We start from the raw sequence: 24,092 nt of genomic DNA on the forward strand, positions 1-24,092 counted from the left end.
AGCATTCGAGACGTGAATCAGTGCCTATGAATTGTATGTGGTTATGTCAATTTACAGGCCCTATACTATGAATATTGCCCAGTTTCATTGACCCAAAACACATAAATACCCACTAGCATACACTCCTAAAAAGTCTTCGAAAAAATCCAAACCCAGAAAGTAAAGCGCAATTTCTCTAAAAACAAAAACGAAAAATGCAGAAAACTAACCTTTAGTTTTGATTCCTGCAAACTGCTCTCGATCACGTCTGAAATTGGAAATGTTGTGAAAGCTGGCAGAAATCTGGGGATGAACCTTTTCTGAAATGTATGAACTAGAGGGAAGTTAAGAGAAAAGAGGGAAAATGGGGAAATTTGATTCGTATCAAAGCGTTTAAATACCCATATCCCTTATTAATTGGGATCATGACACGTGGCAGTCAGAATGCCTAAGGTCGCCCAATCTAACGGCCAATTATGGCCACGCCTACACGAAAACCGAAGGGTTTTGTGACGTGGCATCCTAGAGATAATAAAAATTAATTATTACAGCCGTCATTTTTCGAAACCCTCGATGGGACAACCAAAAGGTCACCTCCTCGTGACAACCTTTCACCTGTCTCTCGAGTAATAGTTTCCCTCAGTGACCGCTCTAGTCACGTCGCGAAACTAGGGGCATGTGTTATAGTGAGATTTCTCTCACCTAGAAACTCGAGACCAGACTCCTCTTTAAAGGACACGTGTATTCAGATTTCCAATGAAGGCTGAATGTCCGTGAGAGATGTCTCGAAGTTTAGACCTCGCGCAGGATAAAAATAGCGAGATACTGTAGGTGCGACTTAAGTCACACCGCATAACCATAATTCTCATCATGCAGGGTAGATCCAATTCGCATATGTCAGAACATGTGCGAGTGTCCCCCTCTATACCTCCGCGACAAGTATAGAGACCAATGCCCTGTGATGCGGTTTTGGTCCCAGCGACCCAATAGCCCTAACAGACCAATATAAGTTCGCATGTCCAGATGTTACTAGCTTCAACATGCGACGTCTACAAAGGGCGATTACCTAATGACGCAGACGTTCCAAACGTATTGGCGACCCTACGAGCTCAACAGACGGAACATGAACGGTCAACTCGCAGATGCGAAAGACGCATACGTTGATGAATTTAGTAACTGTCATACATTTATTAATGTTAACGTTGTTTGAGTTTAGTCATTGCAATTCAATGTGTAAATAATGGATTAACAATAAATGTGATCCTCATGTAACCGATTGGACACCTACTTTGTATATAAAGGGGTGATCCACCATGAAAATGGACCTACGAATCCTTTGCTACAGTGGACTAAGCAGAACAAAATCTGACTGAACCACTATAATTCATCGTCTTATTTATTTTTTCCAGCCTTGTTGTTTATCCTCGCATTCCCATCCGAGTACTCGCCATTTTAGGTTGAATACTCGCACTTGTCATCTCTCAAATAATTCCCTGTCTTACCGATTAAATTATACTTTTTGGTGTTGCGAAATTTGCTCGACAACAATTATTATTTGTTACTAATGGTTTATTGATTTTGTAGCAAATTTAAAAGAGAAAATAAATATTTTGGTATTTTTACCAAACTTTTGAAAGCAACACTAAATGGATTCAACAAGCATATCAAGAGCAAAAGATTCATCAAGGGATCAACAACTCAAGACCCTATTCAAAAGAGGTCTTCAAAAGCCCAAAGTCAAAAGTCAACCCGAAAGTCAAAGTCAAAGTCAAAGTCAAGGTCAACTCTCGGGAAAAGTCAACATGGGATCAAAAAACATGCAAATCAAGCTAAGAGGCTCATCTACATCAAGACTACTCAAAATCAAATGGTATAAATTTACTTTAGTCTTGTTAAAATGATTTGCATAGCACACTAAGTTTTTTATAAATTTGAATTTTGGCCCATTCACTAACTTGTGCAACAAGCTTTCTCACACGATAGTTCAAAAAAATTTTTGATTGAATTTCTAAATTACATTTTGTTTAACTAAGGGAACAAAGTTGGAATTTCTGAAATCGGATAATCGAGTAAGAAGTTATGCGCGTTTAAGTCCCGAAAAATGGCATTTTTGCCTCTGGTCAGCCATCCGGAATTCCGGTTGGCATCCGGAATTCCGGTTGTAATCAATTCGGAATTCCGGTTCCCATCCGGACTTCCGGTTCACGGCTGACCTCACCTCGGGAAACGTGCTAACGGCTATAAACGGCTAGTTTTCTTTCAAACACTATATAAACTCGATTTTTCTTTCAAAAAATAAGTTGGTTGAGCATTTATTACAAACATCTAACCTATCTAAGTGAGATTAAGGAGCTTCCAAGTTTGAAATCCAAACAAACACTTTTCACACACTTTGAGCCAAAATTTGATTTTATTCATCTTAAGTGTGCTTGCTTTTCACTCTAGGTTTCCATTGTATCATCATATTTCTAGAGTGATTTTAGCTTGTATATCAAACACATTTCCATATTGTGATTGAGGTGAGGTTGGCACCGGTATTGTAAACAACCCGGTAATAGGGAGATTGGCACTTCAACAATCCGAGAAAGAGGTTAATAGTCCTCGGGGGTGCAAAACTATTGTAAGAGGTTTGGAAATACCTTGGTGAAAATTTCCCGGTTGTAAGGGTTAGTCAAGCCCGTTAACTTGGCTCGATATTGGAACTCAAAGCTAGGTCCATAGCTTTGAAGACCAAGGACGTAGGTGGCATAGCTCTACCGAACCTTGTAAAAATCGAGAGTTTGCATTTTCTAATCCTTAAACTCTTTACTTTACAAGTTTAATTATTTGTCTTAATATATTGCTTGCCATACTACTTGCTTTTACTTGATTAATTGACTAATTGCATAATTTTGTGTTAAAAGTTTTAATTTTCCGAAATTAGTTTAAATTTCCAATTCACCCCTCCTCTTGGAAACATATCTTGGGCTAACAAGTTCTTAGTTATTTATTGGAAGAAAAAACCTAATAACTATAGAAAAAAGAGAAGCAAGAAGAAGGAGGAGTTTTTTTTTTTTTTGTTCGTGTTACTTTTTTGTGTAATCGAAGTGAAAAGTCATGGTTGAAGAAGAAGCTCCAAATTTCTAAATCTTTTATTACAGAGGTAGAGAATACTCAACCTCTCAATGTCCTAAAAACTCAACCTTCTAACAAGGCCACCATTGAATATATCACTCAAGGAGGAGCCAAGTCTATTTGCAACAACGGTGTTGCCGCCATTGTTCATGAAATTCTCAGGCTCCTCCATCAACGACAAAAGTAACAAAGGTGAACCCCATCGTGGGTGAGGGCTCTTACATCGACGACTAGGGTGGCGATCTAAATAGGAGAAGAAAGGCTAAGGTGGAAATTTGTGTTGGAAATATTTTACGAGGATCTAGATTTACTAACAAGTATGTTGATTAACATCCTAAATATGAATATCTCTAAAACAATGAAATTAAACACATAAGAGTTTAGAAAACCTTACATTGGTTGCAGTGGAATAATATGACTCCTTCCACTCAGATCTCTAACCCTTGTCCCTTTTTGTCGCGGAGTATTATCAAGATCTGAGCCTGGATCTCTTTCTCTCCTTCGGGTTTGGTTACCACCGTCTTACTCACTATGATTGAGTACTTGACTTGCTATGTGTGGGCATGGCACTCTATCACTCAAGGTTCGAATATGGTGAAGAACAATGAAAGAGGTTTTCAAATCACTATAGAAGGTGTCTCTCATCTACTAGTTGTCTGACATAGAAAACTATGTTTGATTTGGTTAAGGCATCAAGTGGATAAGTGAGAGCATCATGTTCCTTTTATAGTATTTCAACTAGGCCTTAGGACTGAATTATATGGATTAAAAAAGAATAAAATATTGGGCAAAAAATCACACTAAGGGCCAGCCATAAAGGACCAATCTCTAGTTACAATTTTGCCACTTTTTTTAACCACTTATTCTTCTTTCAATAATATTATATTTTCTAATTCAATCCTATATGCCAAAACTATTTATTTAATAATTATATTAATAAATTTACTATTTTTATTATTTATTAATTAGACCATACAAAGTCTCTTAATTAACAAATACATTCCAAAACTTCTTTTCTTCACAATTAAGTCATTGCTTAGTGAAAATTCATAAATAAGACATAGTCTAATTTTAGAATTATAATTGATTAATTAAAATCAATTGACTGAGTCTGTAAGTAGTATTATCTCAACTAGTGAGGGGACTGTGGACCTATATAACCGAGCATTCAATAAGTAGATCTAGAATTTACCAAGTAAATTCTTTAACTTATTAATTTTGTCTTGCGCCACTATAGATTTGGAATTGAATAACACTCTCAATTATATAAAATGTTCTATATGTACCACGATATAGATACGTTATGATTATATTGTTACAATCCTAATAGTCAAAGATCCTCTATAGATGATCTACACTGAATATGGTCAAATTTACCGTTCTACCATTTAATGTATTTTATCCTTAAAACACTTAGCCACCTATAAATGATACTTCAGTAAACTAATATAATTACTGAAATGATGCCTCAATCATTTATCTCTATTCAGCCAAGCTCGAAAGAAATCACCGTTTCACTTCTAAATACTTATAGAAGCTATAGATTCCATATCTATGATCAGTGCTCCCACTCAATTGAACTACCATGTTCCCAAGATGTAAATATTCGCCAAAACCATTAGTTAGCATCCACGAACAACTTGAAGAACATGAATAATACAACTAAGTTGAACCTAACCATATCAGGATTAAGATCCATAGACCTAAGAACTGTTGGAAATTATTTTACCAGGATCTTAGATCTACTCACAAGTATGTTGATTAACACCCTAAATATGAACTTTCTAAAACGATGAAATAAACACATATAATGTTTAGGAAACCTTACATTCGGTGCAGCGGAATAATATGACTGCTTCCGTTCAGATATCTAGCCCTTGATTCCTTTCTGTAGCAGAGCATTATCAATATCTGAACCTGGATCTCTTTCTCTGATTCTTTAGTGCTGAAACTCCTTCTTGCTGAAAGTCTTTCTTCACGATCTTCCTTACTATGATTAAGGTATCACTTGTTGTGTGTGGGCACTACTCTAACACTAAGAATTTCAAAATCTCAAGGAGGAAGAGAGAGAGAGAGTGGGTTCGGATAGGGAGAGAGAGAGGCTCGGTTTTTTCTGAATGAAAAGTCAGAAGAAAAGTGTGTAATTTTCCTGAAGCCTTCACTATCTATTTATAGCATTCCACTAGGGTTAGGTTTGAATTATTTGGCATTAAAATAATGAAAATATCAGTTTAAATTCCCTACAAAAGTGTTCGGCCATGCATAGTGGATTTGGGCCTCACTTTTTGCAATTTCGCAGTTTTATCTTTTCTGCATCTGATTTTCTCAAAAACGCCAATTTTCTAATTCAACCATTTAAATGCCAATTCTAACTATTTAATAACTATAAATAATTATTAAATAATATTGTCATTTATCATATTTATTAATTGAACCATACAAAGTATCATAATTAACAAATATGCCCCTAAAACTCTTTCTTTACAATTTCGCCGTTACTTAGTGAAAAATTCACATATAGACATAGTCTAACTTGAGAATTATAATTGATTAATCAAAACCAATTATATGAGTCTTACAAGCAATATTATCTCAGCTAGTGCGGGGACCATGGGTCTATATAACCGAGCTTCCAATAAGTAGATCAAGAATTTATTACTAAAATTCACTAACTTATTAATTCTTCGTTGAATCCACGCATAGAACTTAGAATTGCACTCTCAGTATATAGAATGCTCTGTATGTTCCACCATATAGACACATCATTAGTTATCCATTGTTATAATCCTAATTTGATCAATGATCCTCTATATGAATGATTAACACAGTAAAGGGATTTGATTACCGTTAAACCCTACAATGTATTTTATCCTTAAAACACTTAACCCCGTATAAATGATATTTCAGCTAAGTGAAATGAGATCTCCACCATTTATTTCGTTAAGTCAAGCTCGAAGGAGATCATCCTTTACTTACTATTCGCCAGATAGAAGCTATAGATTCCGTGTTTATGTTAGCGCTCCCACTCAATTGCACTACCGTGTTCCCAAAATGTATGTATCACCCTGACCTAAAAGTAGGCTTAACTAACAAATCAAAGAACACGAATAGCCTCTTGAGATTGAACCTAATCATAACAGGATTAAGATCCTTAAAACACTTAACCCCTTATAAATGATATTTCAGCTAAGTGAAATGAGATCTCCACCATTTATTTCGTTAAGTCAAGCTCGAAGGAGATCATCCTTTACTTACTATTCGCCAGATAGAAGCTATAGATTCCGTGTTTATGTTAGCGCTCCCACTCAATTGCACTACCGTGTTCCCAAAATGTATGTATCACCCTGACCTAAAAGTAGGCTTAACTAACAAATCAAAGAACACGAATAGCCTCTTGAGATTGAACCTAATCATAACAGGATTAAGATCATTTGATCTAGGATTAACTAGGCGATATTGACTTGAATAGATATTACGGTAAGTTTAATAAATCTAAGTCAAAGTTCAATATCGGTCCCTTCCTATGCATACTCCATGCATCCAACCTGAGCTTTACTTTAACCAATGCTCTGGAAAGAACATAGCACTTCTCCAAATGCAAGTAAACTTTGTTGTAGATTATCATATCAGTAAAACCCTATGTCTGATAAATCTAGGAATCTTTATTCACATAGTCATGTTTACTTTCCAATGTGTTGACAGCACAATAAACAGGATCAAGTATGTGAAAAGGGTTTAAGATGATTTTATACATTATGTACATATATAATCATGAAATAAATCATGTGAACCATGCAACATTAAATGTTATTTCTGATCTATATTAATAAGTAAATCTGATTATATTGAAATGAGTTTTATTTAGGGCATAAAACCCAACAAACTCCCACTTACACTAATATAAAACAAAATGTGCATTTCAAATAACCTCAACACCTTGATATACAAATCAAGTGTAGTAGTAGTAAACTCCTCGTAATAGGATCTGAAAGGTTGAATTAAACACAACCTTTTCTCCACCATTACTCTTCCTTAATCACAAAATCATTGATAATGTGAAAATCCTCTCTATATGTCTACTCTCTTGGGATACTGGATTCTATACCTTTGGCAACTACTTTTTGTTTAATCAGGAAATTAACACTAGTAGTTAAGGCAATTAGGAATGGTGCCAAAAATGTATAGAACTTTCCTTAGACTGAATAAGTACCTTTCCTGCAACTTTAACATTCAGTCCCTTTCTGGTAGACCTAGAGACTTGAGATAGGTTCTTACACTTCTCCAAAATCACTATTCCACCCCCAGAGTAATCACCATCTTATCAGAAAGATTTTCTAGCACAAAGGCAAATTTCGAAATCTGATATGGTGTAGTCTAAGAGTTTTAAACACACCCTTATAGACTAACATATAGTTCCTCTTCTTAATCTTAAGATTTACTTGATTATCTTCAAATGTTCTTCTCCTGGATTAATCTGATACCTACTCATTACTCCCACTCAACAGCAGGTGTCTGGTCTAAGGCATACATTAAGCATATCTGAGACCTCTCACTGTTGATATAAGAAATTCTTTCATGGCTTTATCTTTCATGGCTTTATCTATTGACTATGGGATGGTCCACCCCTAATCACTTAGAATAGCTAACAAACCATGGTTAACAGTTGTAGCTTTTCTTAAGATTTTGATTAGGTCATCCATGAATCTAGTAATGATTTACATTAAGTATACAACCATTACATCATTTTGAAATTGTATTACCATAGAAGGAATTAGACAACGACTAGTAACTAATCATCAACATGCAACTCGAAATTTCTGGGGAGGTAAGTTTGGAATAATTCAAAAACCAAATTAATGATCTTTGAACTGCATATCTACTAACTATTTCTCCACCCCTATCAGTTCGCAAGATCTTTAACCACTTACCTTAATGATTTTAACCATTGCTAGAAATTTAAGAAATTTTTCAAACATTTCAAATTTCTTTGCATAAGGTATAATCTAGAGTGATCTTTTTAAGAATACAACGAAAAACTCATATCCACCCCTGAATGTACATCCATCTGCGAATGAGATGAACTACTTTCAGTGGATATAGGCATATTAACTCTTTGCAGAGATTGATCTTGTCAAATCCACTATGAACAAGATACAAATGCCATAGATTAATAAAAATGTGGTTTTGTCGTTTTGATGACTTAGGTATAGTTACATCAAAGAGTTCTTGGAATAGTGCAAGTGGATCCTGGTCACAGAATACTAAACTCATATTCCATACAGTTTGAATCCATAAATAGAAGATGGATATTAAACGCTTGGAAAGTTTAACTGTATTCTTCCTGGAAATAGAAATATAAGAAAATTTCTATTTGGATTCTAAAATTAAAGTCAAAGGCTTAAATTTATACCAAATATAATGAGTAATTCTATCTTGGACCACCACTACTAATTTAACTCTAAGTCTGATTTGCCCATACAAGTAGGAGATTTCTAAGATTGAGGTTTTATATCAATTGGGAATAGAATTTCTTGATTATAATCATATGCGTCATTTAATTTCTTAAGAGAAAATATAGAATGACATGAAATGATTTATAGACCATTCATCCAATGATATGTTATTGAGCTAATTCGAAATGAATAAGCTAAGAGGAATTAGGATAATTTCGTTTATAAATAAGAATCCAACGATGCTTCGATTAGCGAGAGTCAAAGTAATCTTATTTATATATAATTTTCTTGTTTCATATCGTAAAAATACTAGTCTAAGGTGTCATCAATTGATGAACAACTAGATGTCGCATATACAATATTTATCTTTCGAGATCTAACACTATTATGAATGTCTAATGGTGAAAATCCACTAGGGATTTATCTCATTAGATAAACAAGCCAAGTTAGACCAACAATGAAGATTCGAAATTAAACTACAATTTAATTATAGAAAATAACATGATTCAATATAAATTCATACACAATTCAGAAATTATTAAACATATAGCAGGTAGGAATGACAAGTGAAAATACTAAAACATACAATCCTAAATAATTTTCAAGGTTTTGAACAAACATATCAGTGTCCCGTTTAGGCGAGAGTCAAAGCTACCATCCATTGAATAGAGTTGTCAGCTCATATAAAATGTTAAACATTCTAGCAACCTTTTATTCGATCAAGATTGGAATTCAGCGTTGTCCCGTTTAAGCGAGAGTCAAGGCAATTCTATCTTATGAGCTTCCACCATTGTTTCGCAATTTGCAAGTCAAATATGGTCGCCACCATTAGGGTGATCCATACCATATAAAACACTTACAAACTACTTATCTTTCGAGATTAAACGGTGCGAAATTGCTAATGAACGTTCCTCCATTAGGGAGGATTACTCACTAAAACAAACGCGATGTAAAACCAACAATGGAGATCGAATATCTTAATAATAAAGCTCATTATTTAAAGAGAGTTGTATTTTCTTTGATTCTCTTTATTTAATCTATTTATTTTAAATATATATTTATTTAATTAAAATTTCCAATTTAGAATGAAAAATTGTAAATATAAATTTTAATTGAATATTTATAAATTTTACTTAGATGGATATGAAAATAACATGAATTATTTCCATCTTAGTAATAATTTCCAATAAATATTTATAAAAATATTCAATTTAAGTTGTTACAAAATTAAATTAAATTAATTTACAACTCAAATTTAATTTTCTATAAATATATATTGCATTTCAAAAAATTAAAGTATTCGGATACAATTTTCGAAAATGCATGTTAAAATAAAAAATAAATCCTGGAAAAAATTTTCTAATTTAATGTTGGCCCAAAATTAATTAATAAAATTAATTTACAACAAAAAATATAATTTTCCTATTTAATTAAATATATAAAAAAAAATTCAAATATTTAAGTATGATGATGAAAATCAACTTAAATATTAATTTTCTATTTAATTAAATACACTAGAAAAATACTTCAAGCAAAAATATCATCTATCTGGATTTTCCTTTGACTAATTAATTTAATTTCTAATAATATACATAAATTCAATTTATTTTAAATTAATCAATAAATGAAAAAATCATTGATTTAAGTTGGTCCAAAATTAAAATAAATAATTTACAACTTTAATCTATTTTTCAAATAAAATTCGAAATTCCAGCATTTAAGAAATGCAATTTCGAAATTTGATTAATAAAATAAAGAAAAAATATATTTTGAAAATTATTTAAATTTAGTTGAAAAAAAAAATTCAACTAAAAATATTTTTCTATTTAATTAAGTGTCATGAAAAAGAAATATTTAAGTATCATGGTGAAAATCAACTTAGATATTTAATTTTCAAATTAATTAAATGTATTAAATTCAAGAAATAAATCATTAAGTGTAGAGAAGGCTTAATTGTTAATCTCTAGTTTAATACTAGGAAAAAAATATACTTAAAATAAATTGTACCAAAATTAATTATTTAAATAATGAATTTCACAATGTATAATATTTTCCTATTTAATATTAAAAATAATAAGTAGTCTAGAAATAACTATCTAGAAAATATCTTATTTGACTAAGTATCTTTTCCACAAAATTTGAAAAAATATCCTATTTAAGTTGTATCAGAAAAAATCTAGAACTTAAATATCAAAAATTAAGTTGTAACCACTTAATTTGAAAATATTCCAATTTAAGTTAATATTCGAAAAGATATTAACTTAAAAAATATCTAAAATATTCTATTTTAAGTTAATATTCGAAAAGATATTAACTTAAAAAAATATGTAAAGAATCTTAATAACCAATGCCTAAAATTCTTTAACTTAATTTTAAAATTTTAAATCCAAAAGATATTCAGATTTAAGTTGGTTAGTTAGAGATAACTAAATATCAACTTAAATAGGAATATTTAATGAAAAATTTAAATTAAGCTTCAGAAAGAATCTAGATGGTTATAATTCTATATTTAATTAAATATAAGAAAATATATATAGTTTAGCTTAGAATAAAATTCTTTAAACTATAATTTTCTTAAATTAATTTAAAAAATAAATGAAATTAATTATGTTGCTAATCAATTTTATTAGGTTAAACTAGTTTAATTAACCTAGTACAGTTATTCAAATCAGGCAAATGGACCTTCACAATTGAGGTAGTTCATGTGAGGGGGTGCTGGGTTCAGTATGTCGTACCCACTACTATGGCTCCCAACTCTCACACAAGGCCCAAAAGAAAGGAATTTAACCTTAAAATGAACAACTGTTATTAATTGAATAGGCCCAAAAACTAAATGGGCCTAAATAAAATCTATCAAGAACTATGACATTTTATTTAGCAACAACAACCTATATGCATCTATAATAAAATTAAACACATAGGCTCACACAAGCACACTTTGCTAGGTCATACACAGATGAAAGAAGATTGTAAATATACATGTTACAAATTATTTACTTAACCAAGGGAGCCATGAGTTAAAATCAGATCATTGGATTTGTCAACAAGTTAACTATGGCTATTTGCAATCAAGCAGTAATAGGTTTTGAAAACTTACAAACAAGCTAAAACACATACTCCTGCAACAAGGCTAGCTGGATAGTTGAATGTAGGATTTATTTAATTTTAAATAAATAATTTCGAAAAATAATTAATTAAAAAAATTTCGAAAATTTAAAAACTTTTTTAAAAAAAATTCCAAATTAAAATATATAAAATATTTAAAATTAAACCTACAATTTTAAAAAATTAGGTTTCAACCAACCTAAATATCATTTCAAAATTTGCTAACTACTTTTAAAAATTAAATGTTATTTTATAAATAAAAATTAAATAAAAAATTAAAAAAGATAAATGAATATCTTTTTCAGATTTTAAATGTAATTTAAATAAATAAAATAACAAAATTGAAAAGTTAGCAAAATATCTTACATCTATTTAAAATTACTTGATTATAGTTATCTTATTTTAAATTTAAATAATGTCAAATTATTTAAAAAAAAATTAATTTAAAAAAAATTAATATCTGACCTTAAATTTAAAAATAAGATAAAATATAATCAAATTTAAAAATAAGATAGATAATTAAGCAAAAAAGATAGATATTTACTATTTTTCAAATTCAAATTACACTAATATCATAAATTAAATTTAAAAAATATTTAAAAATTTAATTATGATAATTAGAATTGAATTAGGAATAGTAAATGTACAAATACAGAACTACACAAAAAATCGGAAGTTAATTCCATGAAAAAGCATGAAAAAACGAAGAAAAACAAAAAAAAATTGCAAGCTACTGTCCACTCGCACAAGCAGCCAGGCGTGACCGACGTCCCTCGACGCAGGAGGCTGCATGCAGCCTCATCCGCGCGTGCATGGGACGATTTCAGACAGCCAATCTTGTCTGACCGAGGTAGCTCGGACGAGCTGGGTGTCTGCGCGCGTGCTGTCCGATGAACAAGCCTCGTGCGCGCGCTCGTGTGGTGTGCACGATCCCTGATTTTTTTCGAAACTTCAAAAAATCATAACTAATTCAAATTAAATCGAAATTGAGTTCTGTAAAAAAGTAAATTGCTTAATTTTTTCCATACTATCCAATAAAAATAATTCCAGAAACAGATATTCAATTTCACGAAAATTCAATCAATCATCAAATAACACTCAATACAACATGATACCATCCAAAACATCAAGCAATCATTTTAAAGTCCAAATTTCTTGCAAGCAAATCAATTACCATGGCTCTGAGGCCAGTTGTTGGAAATAATTTTACCAGAATCTTAGATCTACTCACAAGTATGTTGATTAACACCCTAAATATGAACTTTCTAAACGATGAAATTAACACATATAATGTTTAGAAAACCTTACATTCGGTGCAGCGGAATAATATGACTCCTTCCGTTCAGATATCTAGCCCTTGATTCCTTTCTATAGCAGAGCATTATCAATATCTGAACCTGGATCTCTTTCTCTGATTCTTTAGTGCTGAAACTCCTTCTTACTGAAAGTCTTTCTTCACGATCTTCCTCACTATGATTGAGGTATCACTTGCTGTGTGTGGGCACTACTCTAACACTAAGAATTTCGAAATCTCAAGGAGGAAGAGAGAGAGAGAGAGAGAGAGAGTGGGTTCGGCCATAGATAGGGAGAGAGAGAGGCTCAGTTTTTTCTAGATGAAAAGTCAGAAGAAAAGTGTGTAATTTTCCTGAAGCCTTCACTATCTATTTATAACATTCCACTAGGGTTAGGTTTGAATTATTTGGCATTAAAATAATGAAAATATTAGTTTAAATTTCCTACAAAAGTGGCCGGCCATGCATAGTGGATTTGGGCCTCACTTTTTGCAATTTTGCAGTTTTATCTTTTCTGCATCTGATTTTCTCAAAAACGCCAATTTTCTAATTCAACCATTTAAATGCCAATTCTAACTATTTAATAACTATAAATAATTATTAAATAATATTGTCATTTATCATATTTATTAATTGAACCATACAAAGTATCATAATTAACAAATATGCCCCTAAAACTCTTTCTTTACAATTTCGTCGTTACTTAGTGAAAAATTCACAAATAGACATAGTCTAACTTGAGAATTATAATTGATTAATCAAAACCAATTATATGAGTCTTACAAGCAATATTATATCAACTAGTGCGGGGACCATGGGTCTATATAACCGAGCTTCCAATAAGTAGATCAAGAATTTATTACTAAAATTCACTAACTTATTAATTCTTCGTTGAATCCACGCATAGAACTTAGAATTGCAGTCTCAGTATATAGAATGCTCTATATGTTCCACCATATAGACACATCATTAGTTATCCATTGTTATAATCCTAATTTGATCAATGATCCTCTATATGATCTACACAGTAAAGGGATTAGATTACCGTTACACCCTACAATGTATTTTATCCTTAAAACACTTAACCCCGTATAAATGATATTTCAGCTAAGTGAAATGAGATCTCCACCATTTATTTCGTTTAGTCAAGCTCGAAGGAGATCATCCTTTACTTACTATTCGCCAGATAGAAGCTATAGATTCCGTGTTTATGTTAGCGCTCCCACTCAATTGCACTATCGTGTTCCCAAAATGTACGTATCACCCTGACCTAAAAGTAGGCTTAACTAACAAATCAAAGAACACGAATAGCCTCTTGAGATTGAACCTAATCATAACAGGATTAAGATCATTTGATCTAGGATCAACTAGGCGATATTGACTTGAATAGATATTACGGTAAGTTTAATAAATCTAAGTCAAAGTTCAATATCGGTCCCTTCCGATGCATACTCCATGCATCCAACCTGAGCTTTACTTTAACCAATGCTCTGGAAAGAACATAGCACTTCTCCAAATGCAAGTAAACTCTGTTGTAGATTATCATATCAGTAAAACCCTATGTCTGATAAATCTAGGAATCTTTATTCACATAGTCATGTTTACTTTCCAATGTGTTGACAACACAATAAACAGGATCAACTATGTGAAAAGGGTTTCAGATGAATTTATACATTATGTACATATATAATCATGAAATAAATCATGTGAACCATGCAACATTAAATGTTATTTCTGATCTATATTAATAAATAAATCTGATTATATTGAAATGAGTTTTATTTAGGGCATAAAACCCAATAGTTTGATTTTTCGAAAGAGCAGAAGGAGAGATTGAGAGGGAGAAGGTTGAAGAAGGGGGTCTGATAGAGGAAATGTTCGTTTTGGGCTAAGCTTTGGTGGAGGAATGGAAGGCTGGGGTGGTTTTAGGTTGGAAAGGAGAAGGACTTGGAGAGAGAGAGAGAGAGAGAGAGAGAGAGAGAGAGAGAGAGAGAGAGAGAGAGAGAGAGAGAGAGAGAGAGAGAGAGAGAGAGAGAGAGAGAGAGAGAGAGAGAGAGAGAGAGAGAGAGAGAGAGAGAGAGAGACAGAGAGAGAAAGAGTTAGTTAATGTGAGAGGAGAGAGGAATATTAACTCTAAAAATATAATTCTATAATTACTGAAATTCCGTATTTTAATATTCCCAGTTTAATTATTTAATTAAGTGATTAATGAAATGCGGAATAATGAAACTGGTACTGAAGACAGTTTTTCCGTAGTTACAGAATACAACTCTGTAACTCCAGAGAAACCCAGAAAAACAAACAGTGCATAAAAGTAAAAACACACAAGATTTTTGTACGTGGTTTCAACAATCCTTTCAGATTGTTACTAGTCCATGGGGCCACGCCCAGAGATAAGATTCATTAGATCGGTATCAAAAATACAAAGTAATTGACTTATGCATAAATAGACTCCCTCTTATTGTATGCCGCAAGCTTGATGTATTCCACCTACTAACCGAACCTTGATAAAACTCCAAGTGCTCGAACTCCCTTCGATCACCTTGAAGAGTGCTTGAATCCTCCCGATTCAAGGCTTAAAGGCTATCTCCCGAAAGCCTATACAACCATCTCCCGAAGGTTGTGTGCTTGTATCATCCCGATGCAAGACTTCAAAAGCAATCTCCCGAAAGCTTGTAAAACCCTTCTCCCGAAGGTGTGCTTGTATCCTCCCGATGCAAGACTTCAAAAGCAATCTCCCGAAAGCTTGTAAATACCTTCTCCCGAAGGTGCACTGATGTTCTTCTTCGTTGTAGACTTGAATACAGACTCAAGACAATACAAACAACAAATTAACAGAGTAAGATTAGAACAACTCTTCTCTACATAACAAAGACACTCTTTCCTAAAGATTTGAAAGTGAATGAAAGAGATACAAAACCTAGCTACTATAAGATGTATTTATAATGAATATACATCTTATTGACAGCTTACATTCGGTCTGAACAAGACCTCAGCCCACTAGAAACTTCCCTAAAATAATTCTTCAATCAGTCTAGGAATTTCCGTTTCTGTAGCAGAGCATTATCAATATCTGAACTTGGATCTCTTTCTCTCCTTCCTTTGATGCTGAATCTCCTTCTTGTTGGTTGATTTTCCATAGTCTTACACACTATGATTGAGATACCACTTGATGTGTGTAGGCACTCACTCATTCACTCAAGGAATTCGAAATTTAGAGAAGAAAAGAAGAGAGAAGGTGATTTCGGCTATAGAGAATAGGAGGCTCAATTTCATCTGACAAAGGTAAGTGTGAATGAGAGCCATCACTATCTATTTATAGGTAACCACCTGGGTTTAGGTTAGAATTATTTGGCATTAAAATAATGAAAAAATAAATGATAAAACCCTATAAGTGTGGCCGGCCATGGGCTTGGATAATGGGCCTCACTTATGCAATTTTGCTGTTTTATCATTTCTGCATCTCATTTTCTCAAAAACGCCAATTTTCAAATTTAACCATTTAAATGCAAATTCTAATTATTTAATAACTAAAATAAATTATTAAATAACATTGTTGTTTAATTTAATTATTAATTAGACATATAAAGTCTCTTAATTAATAAATAAACCTAGAATCTCTTTTCTTTACAATTTTGCCCTTGCTTAGTGAAAATTCATAAAGTAGACATAGTCTAACTTTAGAATTATAATTGATTAATCAAAATCAATTAACTGAGTCTTACAAGCAGTATGGTCTCAACTAGTATGGGGACCATGGGTCTATATATCCGAGCTTCCAATAAGTAGATCAAGAATTTATATCTTAAATTCACTGACTTATTAATTCTTCGTTGAATCCACGCATAGAACTTAGAATTGCACTCTCAGTATATAGAACGCTCTATATGTTCCACGATATAGACACGTCATTAGTTATGCATTGTTATAACCCTAATGTGATCAATGATCCTCTATATAGATGATTTACACTGTAAAGGGATTAAATTACTGTAACGCCCTAAATAATTAGGCACGCTACCCAAAATGCTTATGAAACCCTAATCCCCTAATCGGGATTACTAATTAAAATAGCGCGGAATTTAAACTTTTATATTAAACAGACTAAAAATAAACTTGTAATATATTTAAACTTTTCAAAATAGTTGGGATCCCAAAAATATTTACAAACTTATTACAAGTTCTTTCTTACTAGCCGACCTAAGCAGCAAAACAGAATACAAACGTCAACACTGTTAGACCCTTAACCCGCTTGGTCTGATATGGCTTGAACATGTACATTCTTCATCTTGCTCCTCAAACTCATGGTTGATCAACCACCGACTTACCCTTTCCTGCACAGTAGAGCACCCGTGAGCCAAGCCCAGCAAGACAGTATAAATCAGAACAAATATAATATGCTCATCATGCTATCTAAACAGTAATGCCATTCATATACGTCTGTATGTCACAGACCTGCATGTCACACTCACATGCCTATTTATGTCTACATGGCATAGGCCTATGTGTTGCGCTCACACATCTATTTATATCTACGTGGCGTAGACCTACGTGTTGCTCTCACACGTCTAATTACAATAAGGCCTTAGAATAGCTCATGTCGGTTCTGGTTACCGAGTCCAACTTGATTATGCCTTGACGCATAACCCTTAATCTCAATATGTAACACATAATTATTGGTGCCACTGCAATATTTGTCTATTTGCTATAGGCCTGCATGTTACGCTCACATGCCTATTTATGTCTACATGGCGTAGACCTACGTGTTGCACTCACACGTCTATATACAATAAGGCCTCAGTAGGGTTTACCTCAGTTCTGGTTACCGAGCCTAACCTGGTTATGCCTTGCTCGCATAACCCTATTCGTGAATATACGTAATCCATGTATTACATTCTTTCAGTGGTTTATCCTGGTGATATATACCAGGTCCAACCCAGTTATGTCTTATACACATAACTCTTAACATACATGTGTGTGTTCAATATTTACTACAACATATATAATCTTAGGGTAATAACCCTAACTTGCACACTATGTAATCACTCATATAATACATTTCTATATACTCAGATAACATTTACTAAGAGTGTTAACCCTAACTCATGCTTTCATTGGATTCACAATATTCTAGGGTAATAACGCTAGACCGCATTAAAATTAAACTCAAGTTACTAGCTTACCGAGTCTAGTTTAATTATTCCTTAAGCGCATAATTCATAATCCCAATATATAGATATATCCAACATGGAATAGTGTTAAACAACATATATCACTAGGGTAATAACCCTAGGCTATTAAACCGCTCATGTTAGGGTAATAACCCTAATCCCGGTTGCAAGTACTCACATATATCATATTCAACATAAGCGCCACCGCGCATACTCTACGTGCAAACTACTATCTTACATGTTGTCCCGCAATAAAGGAGATTCCAAACCCCTGGGTGCGCCTGATCAGGTGCCGGTAATCCTAGTCACACAATCCGAGATTTCACAAATAGGGTTAATCCCCAATTTCACTTTCACAAAATATAAACATGGCATTCAAAACACAGATATATCCCAATATAGCTCGAAACGAGCTTTCCAACGATATAAAGAACGTCCCAAACGGAGTCCTGAGTCAAAAGTTATGGCCAAAATAAAATTGGGAAAAACAAAATTTCTCACTGCCAAACCCAGTCGCGACGGCACAAAACCCCGTCGCGATGACTGGGTTCAGAACACCCAAAAACTCCATTTTTAAGGCCTAAACATGCCAATTTTTCCATAAATTCGAACCTCAATCGTACCATACCCAAAATTAACTTCTTACAGATAAAAATCATCACAATAGAGAGCTAACAACTTCAATTCCAACATTAATCAACAAAATTAAAACTCACACCTTGAATCTTCAAATCCTAAAATACAAACTCAACAAGCTCAAGAACTTGAGCTTAAATCCAATCCTTCCAAACAATTTTCCTGCAACAAAATTAACAAGTAATGACTAAATTCAAGCATTAAAAACATCCTAGGATTTCATTCATAATTCAACCATAGGAACCACCACAATTCAAGAGATTAATTCTCAAATTCAAAAGATTAAACATCCATTTCTCAAAACATGCAAGTCAAGATCAAAACTACCCAAATCATGCTTTTACCCTAATAGATTCAGCAAGAATTCAACAATAGATTTCAAATAAACTCAGTAAGAAACTACCTCAATTCCTTGCACAAGCAAACTCCAAGCCTTCAACACAATTTTCCGAACAAACAATCTTTAATTCAAGCTAATCTCTCACCAATTTCAAGTTGAAAATAAGAGAGGATTAGAGAGAGAGAGGGTCAGCCAAGAGGAAGCAAAAGCCAGCATTTTCTAATTTCATTCCTCAAAAATCAATTTTATTAAAGTAAATCAATAAAGGTCAAAAGACCATTTTGCCCCTAGGGCCATACAATCATGCATAATCACTCACAAGGGCATAATTGTCATTTCATGTACATTTCAAACCCAATTAATTTCAGATTATCACTATTAAATAAAAATGCCAAATATTTCAATTCAAATTGCATTTCGGGCCCGAACCCGGTTCGGCCCAAAATACCCGGTTGTGACTATACCGCGCCAACCTGTCAAAACACACCTGAAAAGACAACACAAGCATACTATATAATAATATAGTTCTAGAAGCACGTAATTAAATTAATTTCATCAATTTACCCTTCTCGGGTCATAATTACTACAATGCCCTTGGCTCACCAACGGGGTCTTAACATATTAAAATTCATATAATTTCATATATATTGAACTATATAATAATATAATTCCTCAATTATACATAATTATCTAGTTAGGGTATTGCTAATCCTTTCTCATAATTCCGGGTATTACAATTACCGTAACACCCTACAATGTATTTTATCCTTAAAACACTTAACCCTCTATAAATGATATTTCGGCTAAGTGAAATGAGATCTCCACCATTTATTTTCGTTTGGTTAAGCTCGAAGGAAATCATCCTTTACTTTCTATTCGCCAGATAGAAGCTATAGATTCCATATTTATGTTAGCGCTCCCACTCAATTGCCCTACCATGTTCCCAAAATGTACGTATCACCCTGACCCAAAAGTAGGCTTAACTAACAAATCAAAGAACACGAATAACACTCTTCAGATTGAACCTAATCATATCAGGATTAAGATCATTTGATATAGGATCAACAGGTGATATTGAATTGAATAGATATTACGGTAAATTCTAATATATCTATTCAGAGTTCAATATCGGTCTCTTCCGATGTATACTCCATACATCCGATGCTGGTAAACTTTGCCAATGTCCTGGAAAGGACATAACACTTATCCAAGGTGTAAGAATACCTATCACTGATTATACCATGTCAGTCTAAATCCACTGTTCTGACAAATCATGGAATAAACTTTCGAACATATAATTAAGATTATATTCCACTGTGTTGACAACACTATAATCATTAATAAATTGATATGTTCTGGACTTAAATAGAATTCATACATTATGTACATATATAATCATGAAATAAATCATGTGAACCATGCAACATTAAATGTTATTTCTGATCTATATTAATAAGTAAATCTGATTATATTGAAATGAGTTTTATTTAGGGCATAAAACCCAACAAACTCCCACTTGCACTAATATAAAACAAAAAGTGCATTTCAAATAATCTCAATACCTTGATATACAAATCAAGTGTAGTAGTAGTAAACTCCTCGTAATAGGATCTGAAAGGTTGAATTAAACACAACCTTTTCTCCACAATTACTCTTCCTTAATCACAAAATCATTGATAATGTGAAATTCCTCTCTATATGTCTACTCTTTTTGGGATACTGGATTCTATACCTTTGGCAACTACTTTTGGTTAATCAGGAAATAACACTAGTAGTTAAGGCAATTTGGAATGGTGTCAAAAAGGTATAGAACTTTCCTTAGACTGAATAAGTACCTTTCCTGCAACTTTAACATTCAGTCCCTTTCTGGTAGACCTAGAGACTTCAGATAGGTTTTTACACTTCTCCAAAATCACTATTCCACCCCCAGAGTAATCACCATCTTATCAGCAGACTTTCTAACACAAAGGCAAGTCTTGAAATCTGATGTGGTGTAGTCTAAGAGTTTTAAACACACTCTTATTCACTAACATATAGTTCCTCTTCTTAATCTTAAGATTTACTTGATTGTCTTCCAATGTTCCTCTCCTAGATTAATCTGATACTTACTCATTACTCCCACTCAACAGCAGGTGTCTGGTCTAAGGCATACTAAAGCATATCTGAGACCTCTCACTGTTGATATAAGAAATTCTCTCATGGCTTTATCTTTTCTGGAATAGTTGAGACTTTTCCTTAGATAAATAAAATCTATGCCTAGAAGTCGAGAAGCTTCTATAGATTTCCATTAGAAAGAAAATGCTTCAAGATCTTACTAAAGTAAGTTGCTTGCATTAGAGTAAGTAATTACCAGGTATACCACAAGCCATAGGTTTAGATTAAACTCAAACCTATAATACTAGGAACAAGAAGTTTTGTTAAGTCCATTGAATAGATTTATACACGAAACTTCATTTTTATGTCCTTGTAATAGAAAACTTTAGGTTACTCCATGTGAATGGATTAAACCATAGTTCTATTGGCTTTTCTTCTTAGTTTCTTATCTTGACAATCCATTACTTGTTTAAACTCACAATGGGTTTTAATCACTAGTGTCTTCCAAGTCATAAGAAGGTGAGTTCCTAGAAACTCTCCCACTACGACAATGTACCATGAATTATGTCTAAGAAAACTAAATGGTATTGACCTCTTCGGTTGTGACAAGACAACAGAGGCAGTGGGATCATCATATGTCAAATAAGATGATAGAACACTTTTGGAATCAAGAAATAAATATCTCCTTTATTTTCTACTTTATTTTCAAACTTAGTCATTGTCTTGGAAAAGTAGTATTTGTTTAAACAAACACTTTCTTATCTATTGACTATGGGATGGTCCACCCCTAATCACTTAGAATAGCTAACAAACATGCAAACCATGGTTAACAGTTCTAGCTTTTCTTAAGATTTTGATTAGGTCATTCATGAATCTAGTAATGATTTACATTAAGTATACAACCATTACATCATTCTGCAATTGTATTACCATAGAAGGTCTTAGGCAACAACTATTAACTAATCATCAATATGCAAATCGAAATTTCTGGGGAGGTAAGTTTGGATATAATTCAAAAATCAATTTAATGATCTTTGAACTGCATATATACTAACTATTTCTCTACCCCTATCAGTTCGCAAGATCTTTAACCACTTACCTTAATGGTTTTCACCATTGCTAGAAATTCATGAAATTTTTCAAACATTTCAAATTTCTTGGCATAAGGTATAATCTACAGTTATCGTTTTAAGAATACAACGAAAAACTCATATCCACCCCTGAATGTACATCCATCTGCGAATGAGATGAACTTACTTTCAGTGGATATAGGCATATTAACTCTTTCCAGAGATTGATCTTGTCAATACCACTATGATCAAGATACAAATGCCATAGATTAAAAATGTGTGGTTGTGTCTTTTTGATGACTTAGGTTTAGTTACATCAAAGAGTTCTTAGAATAGTGCAAGTGGATCCTGGTCACAGAATACTAAACTCATATTCCATACAATTTGAATCCGTTGATAGAAAATGGTTATTAATCACTTGTGAAAGTGTAACTGTATTGTATTCTGGAATTAGAAATATAAGAAAATTTCTGTTTGAAATCTAAAATTAAAGTCAAAGACTTAAATTTATACCAAATATAATGAGTAATTCTTTCTTGGACCACCACTACTAAAATTGAAGACTTATATCATTGTGGAATAGAATTTTGGGATTATAATCATACGTGTCATTTAATTTCTTAAGAGAAAATAGAATTACATTAAATGATTTATAGCCATTCGTCCAATGATATGTTATTGAGCTAATTCGAAATGAATAAGCTAAGAGGAATTAGGATAATTTCGTTTATAAATAAGAATCCAACGATGCTTCGATTAGCAAGAGTCAAAGTAATCTTATTTATACAATCTTCTTGTTTCATATTGTAAAAATACTAGTCTAAGGTGTCATCAATTGATGAACAGCTAGATGTTGCATATACAATATTTATCTTTCGAGATCTAACACTATTATGTATGTCTAATGGTGAAAATCCATTAGGGATTTATCTCATTAGATAAACAAACCAAGTTAGACCAACAATGAAGATTCGAAATTAAACTACAATTTAATAACAGAAAATAGCATGGTTCAATATAAATTCATACACAATTCAGAAATTATTAAACATATAGCAAGTAGGAATGACAAGTGAAAATACTAAAACATACAATCCTAAATAATTTCCAAGGTTTCCAACAAACTGATACAAAGGTCCCTAAGAGGCGAGAGTCAAAGTATCATTCATTGAATAGAGTTGTCAGCTCATCTAAAATGCAAACCATTCTAGCAACCTTTAATTCGATCAAAATAAGAATCCAACGTTGTCCCGGTAGGCGAGAGTCAAGGTTATTCTCATTTTATGAGCTTCCACCATTGTTTCATGTTTTATAAGTTTATCTCTAAGTAGTCACCGTAGGGGAGAGTCTAATAGAGATGAAAACTTACAAAACACTTATCAATGAGATCTTACGGTGTTAAATGCGTTCAACGAATAACCATCCATAAGGGGGATGAAGTCTAGCGTCTCGAGGTTATATTGAAAACATTTAACTTGTAAGACCAACAATGGAGATCGAATACCCTAATAATAATAAAGCTCATTATTTTAAAAAAAATGTATTTTCTCTAATATTTATTTTAATCAATTTATTTTAAATATATATTTATTTAATTAAAATTTCCAATTTAGAATGAAAAATTCTAAATATAAATTTTAATTTAATATTTATAAATTTTACTGAGATGGATATGAAAATAACATGAATTATTTCCATCTTAGTAATAATTTCCAATAAATATTTAGAAAAATATTCAATTTAAGTTGTTAAAAAATTAATTTAAATTAATTTACAACTCAAATTTAATTTTCTGTAAATACATATTGCATTTCGAAAAATTGAAGTATTTAATAATA

At 32.5% G+C, this 24,092-nt stretch overlaps 1 protein-coding gene across 1 annotated transcript in view; it reads right to left on the reverse strand.

The window, feature by feature from the left end:
* Positions 1–204: 204 nt before the first annotated feature.
* The window catches only part of LOC133034493 (uncharacterized), a 30,369-nt gene continuing 6,481 nt past the window's right edge, over positions 205–24,092 (reverse strand). Inside the window, exon 3 of the mRNA XM_061109588.1 lies at positions 205–299. Coding sequence (XP_060965571.1) covers positions 205–299 — 95 coding nt within the window. The remainder of the gene's footprint in view (positions 300–24,092) is intronic.

This window comes from Cannabis sativa, chromosome 2 (assembly GCF_029168945.1).
Source record: "Cannabis sativa cultivar Pink pepper isolate KNU-18-1 chromosome 2, ASM2916894v1, whole genome shotgun sequence".
NCBI lineage: Eukaryota > Viridiplantae > Streptophyta > Magnoliopsida > Rosales > Cannabaceae > Cannabis > Cannabis sativa.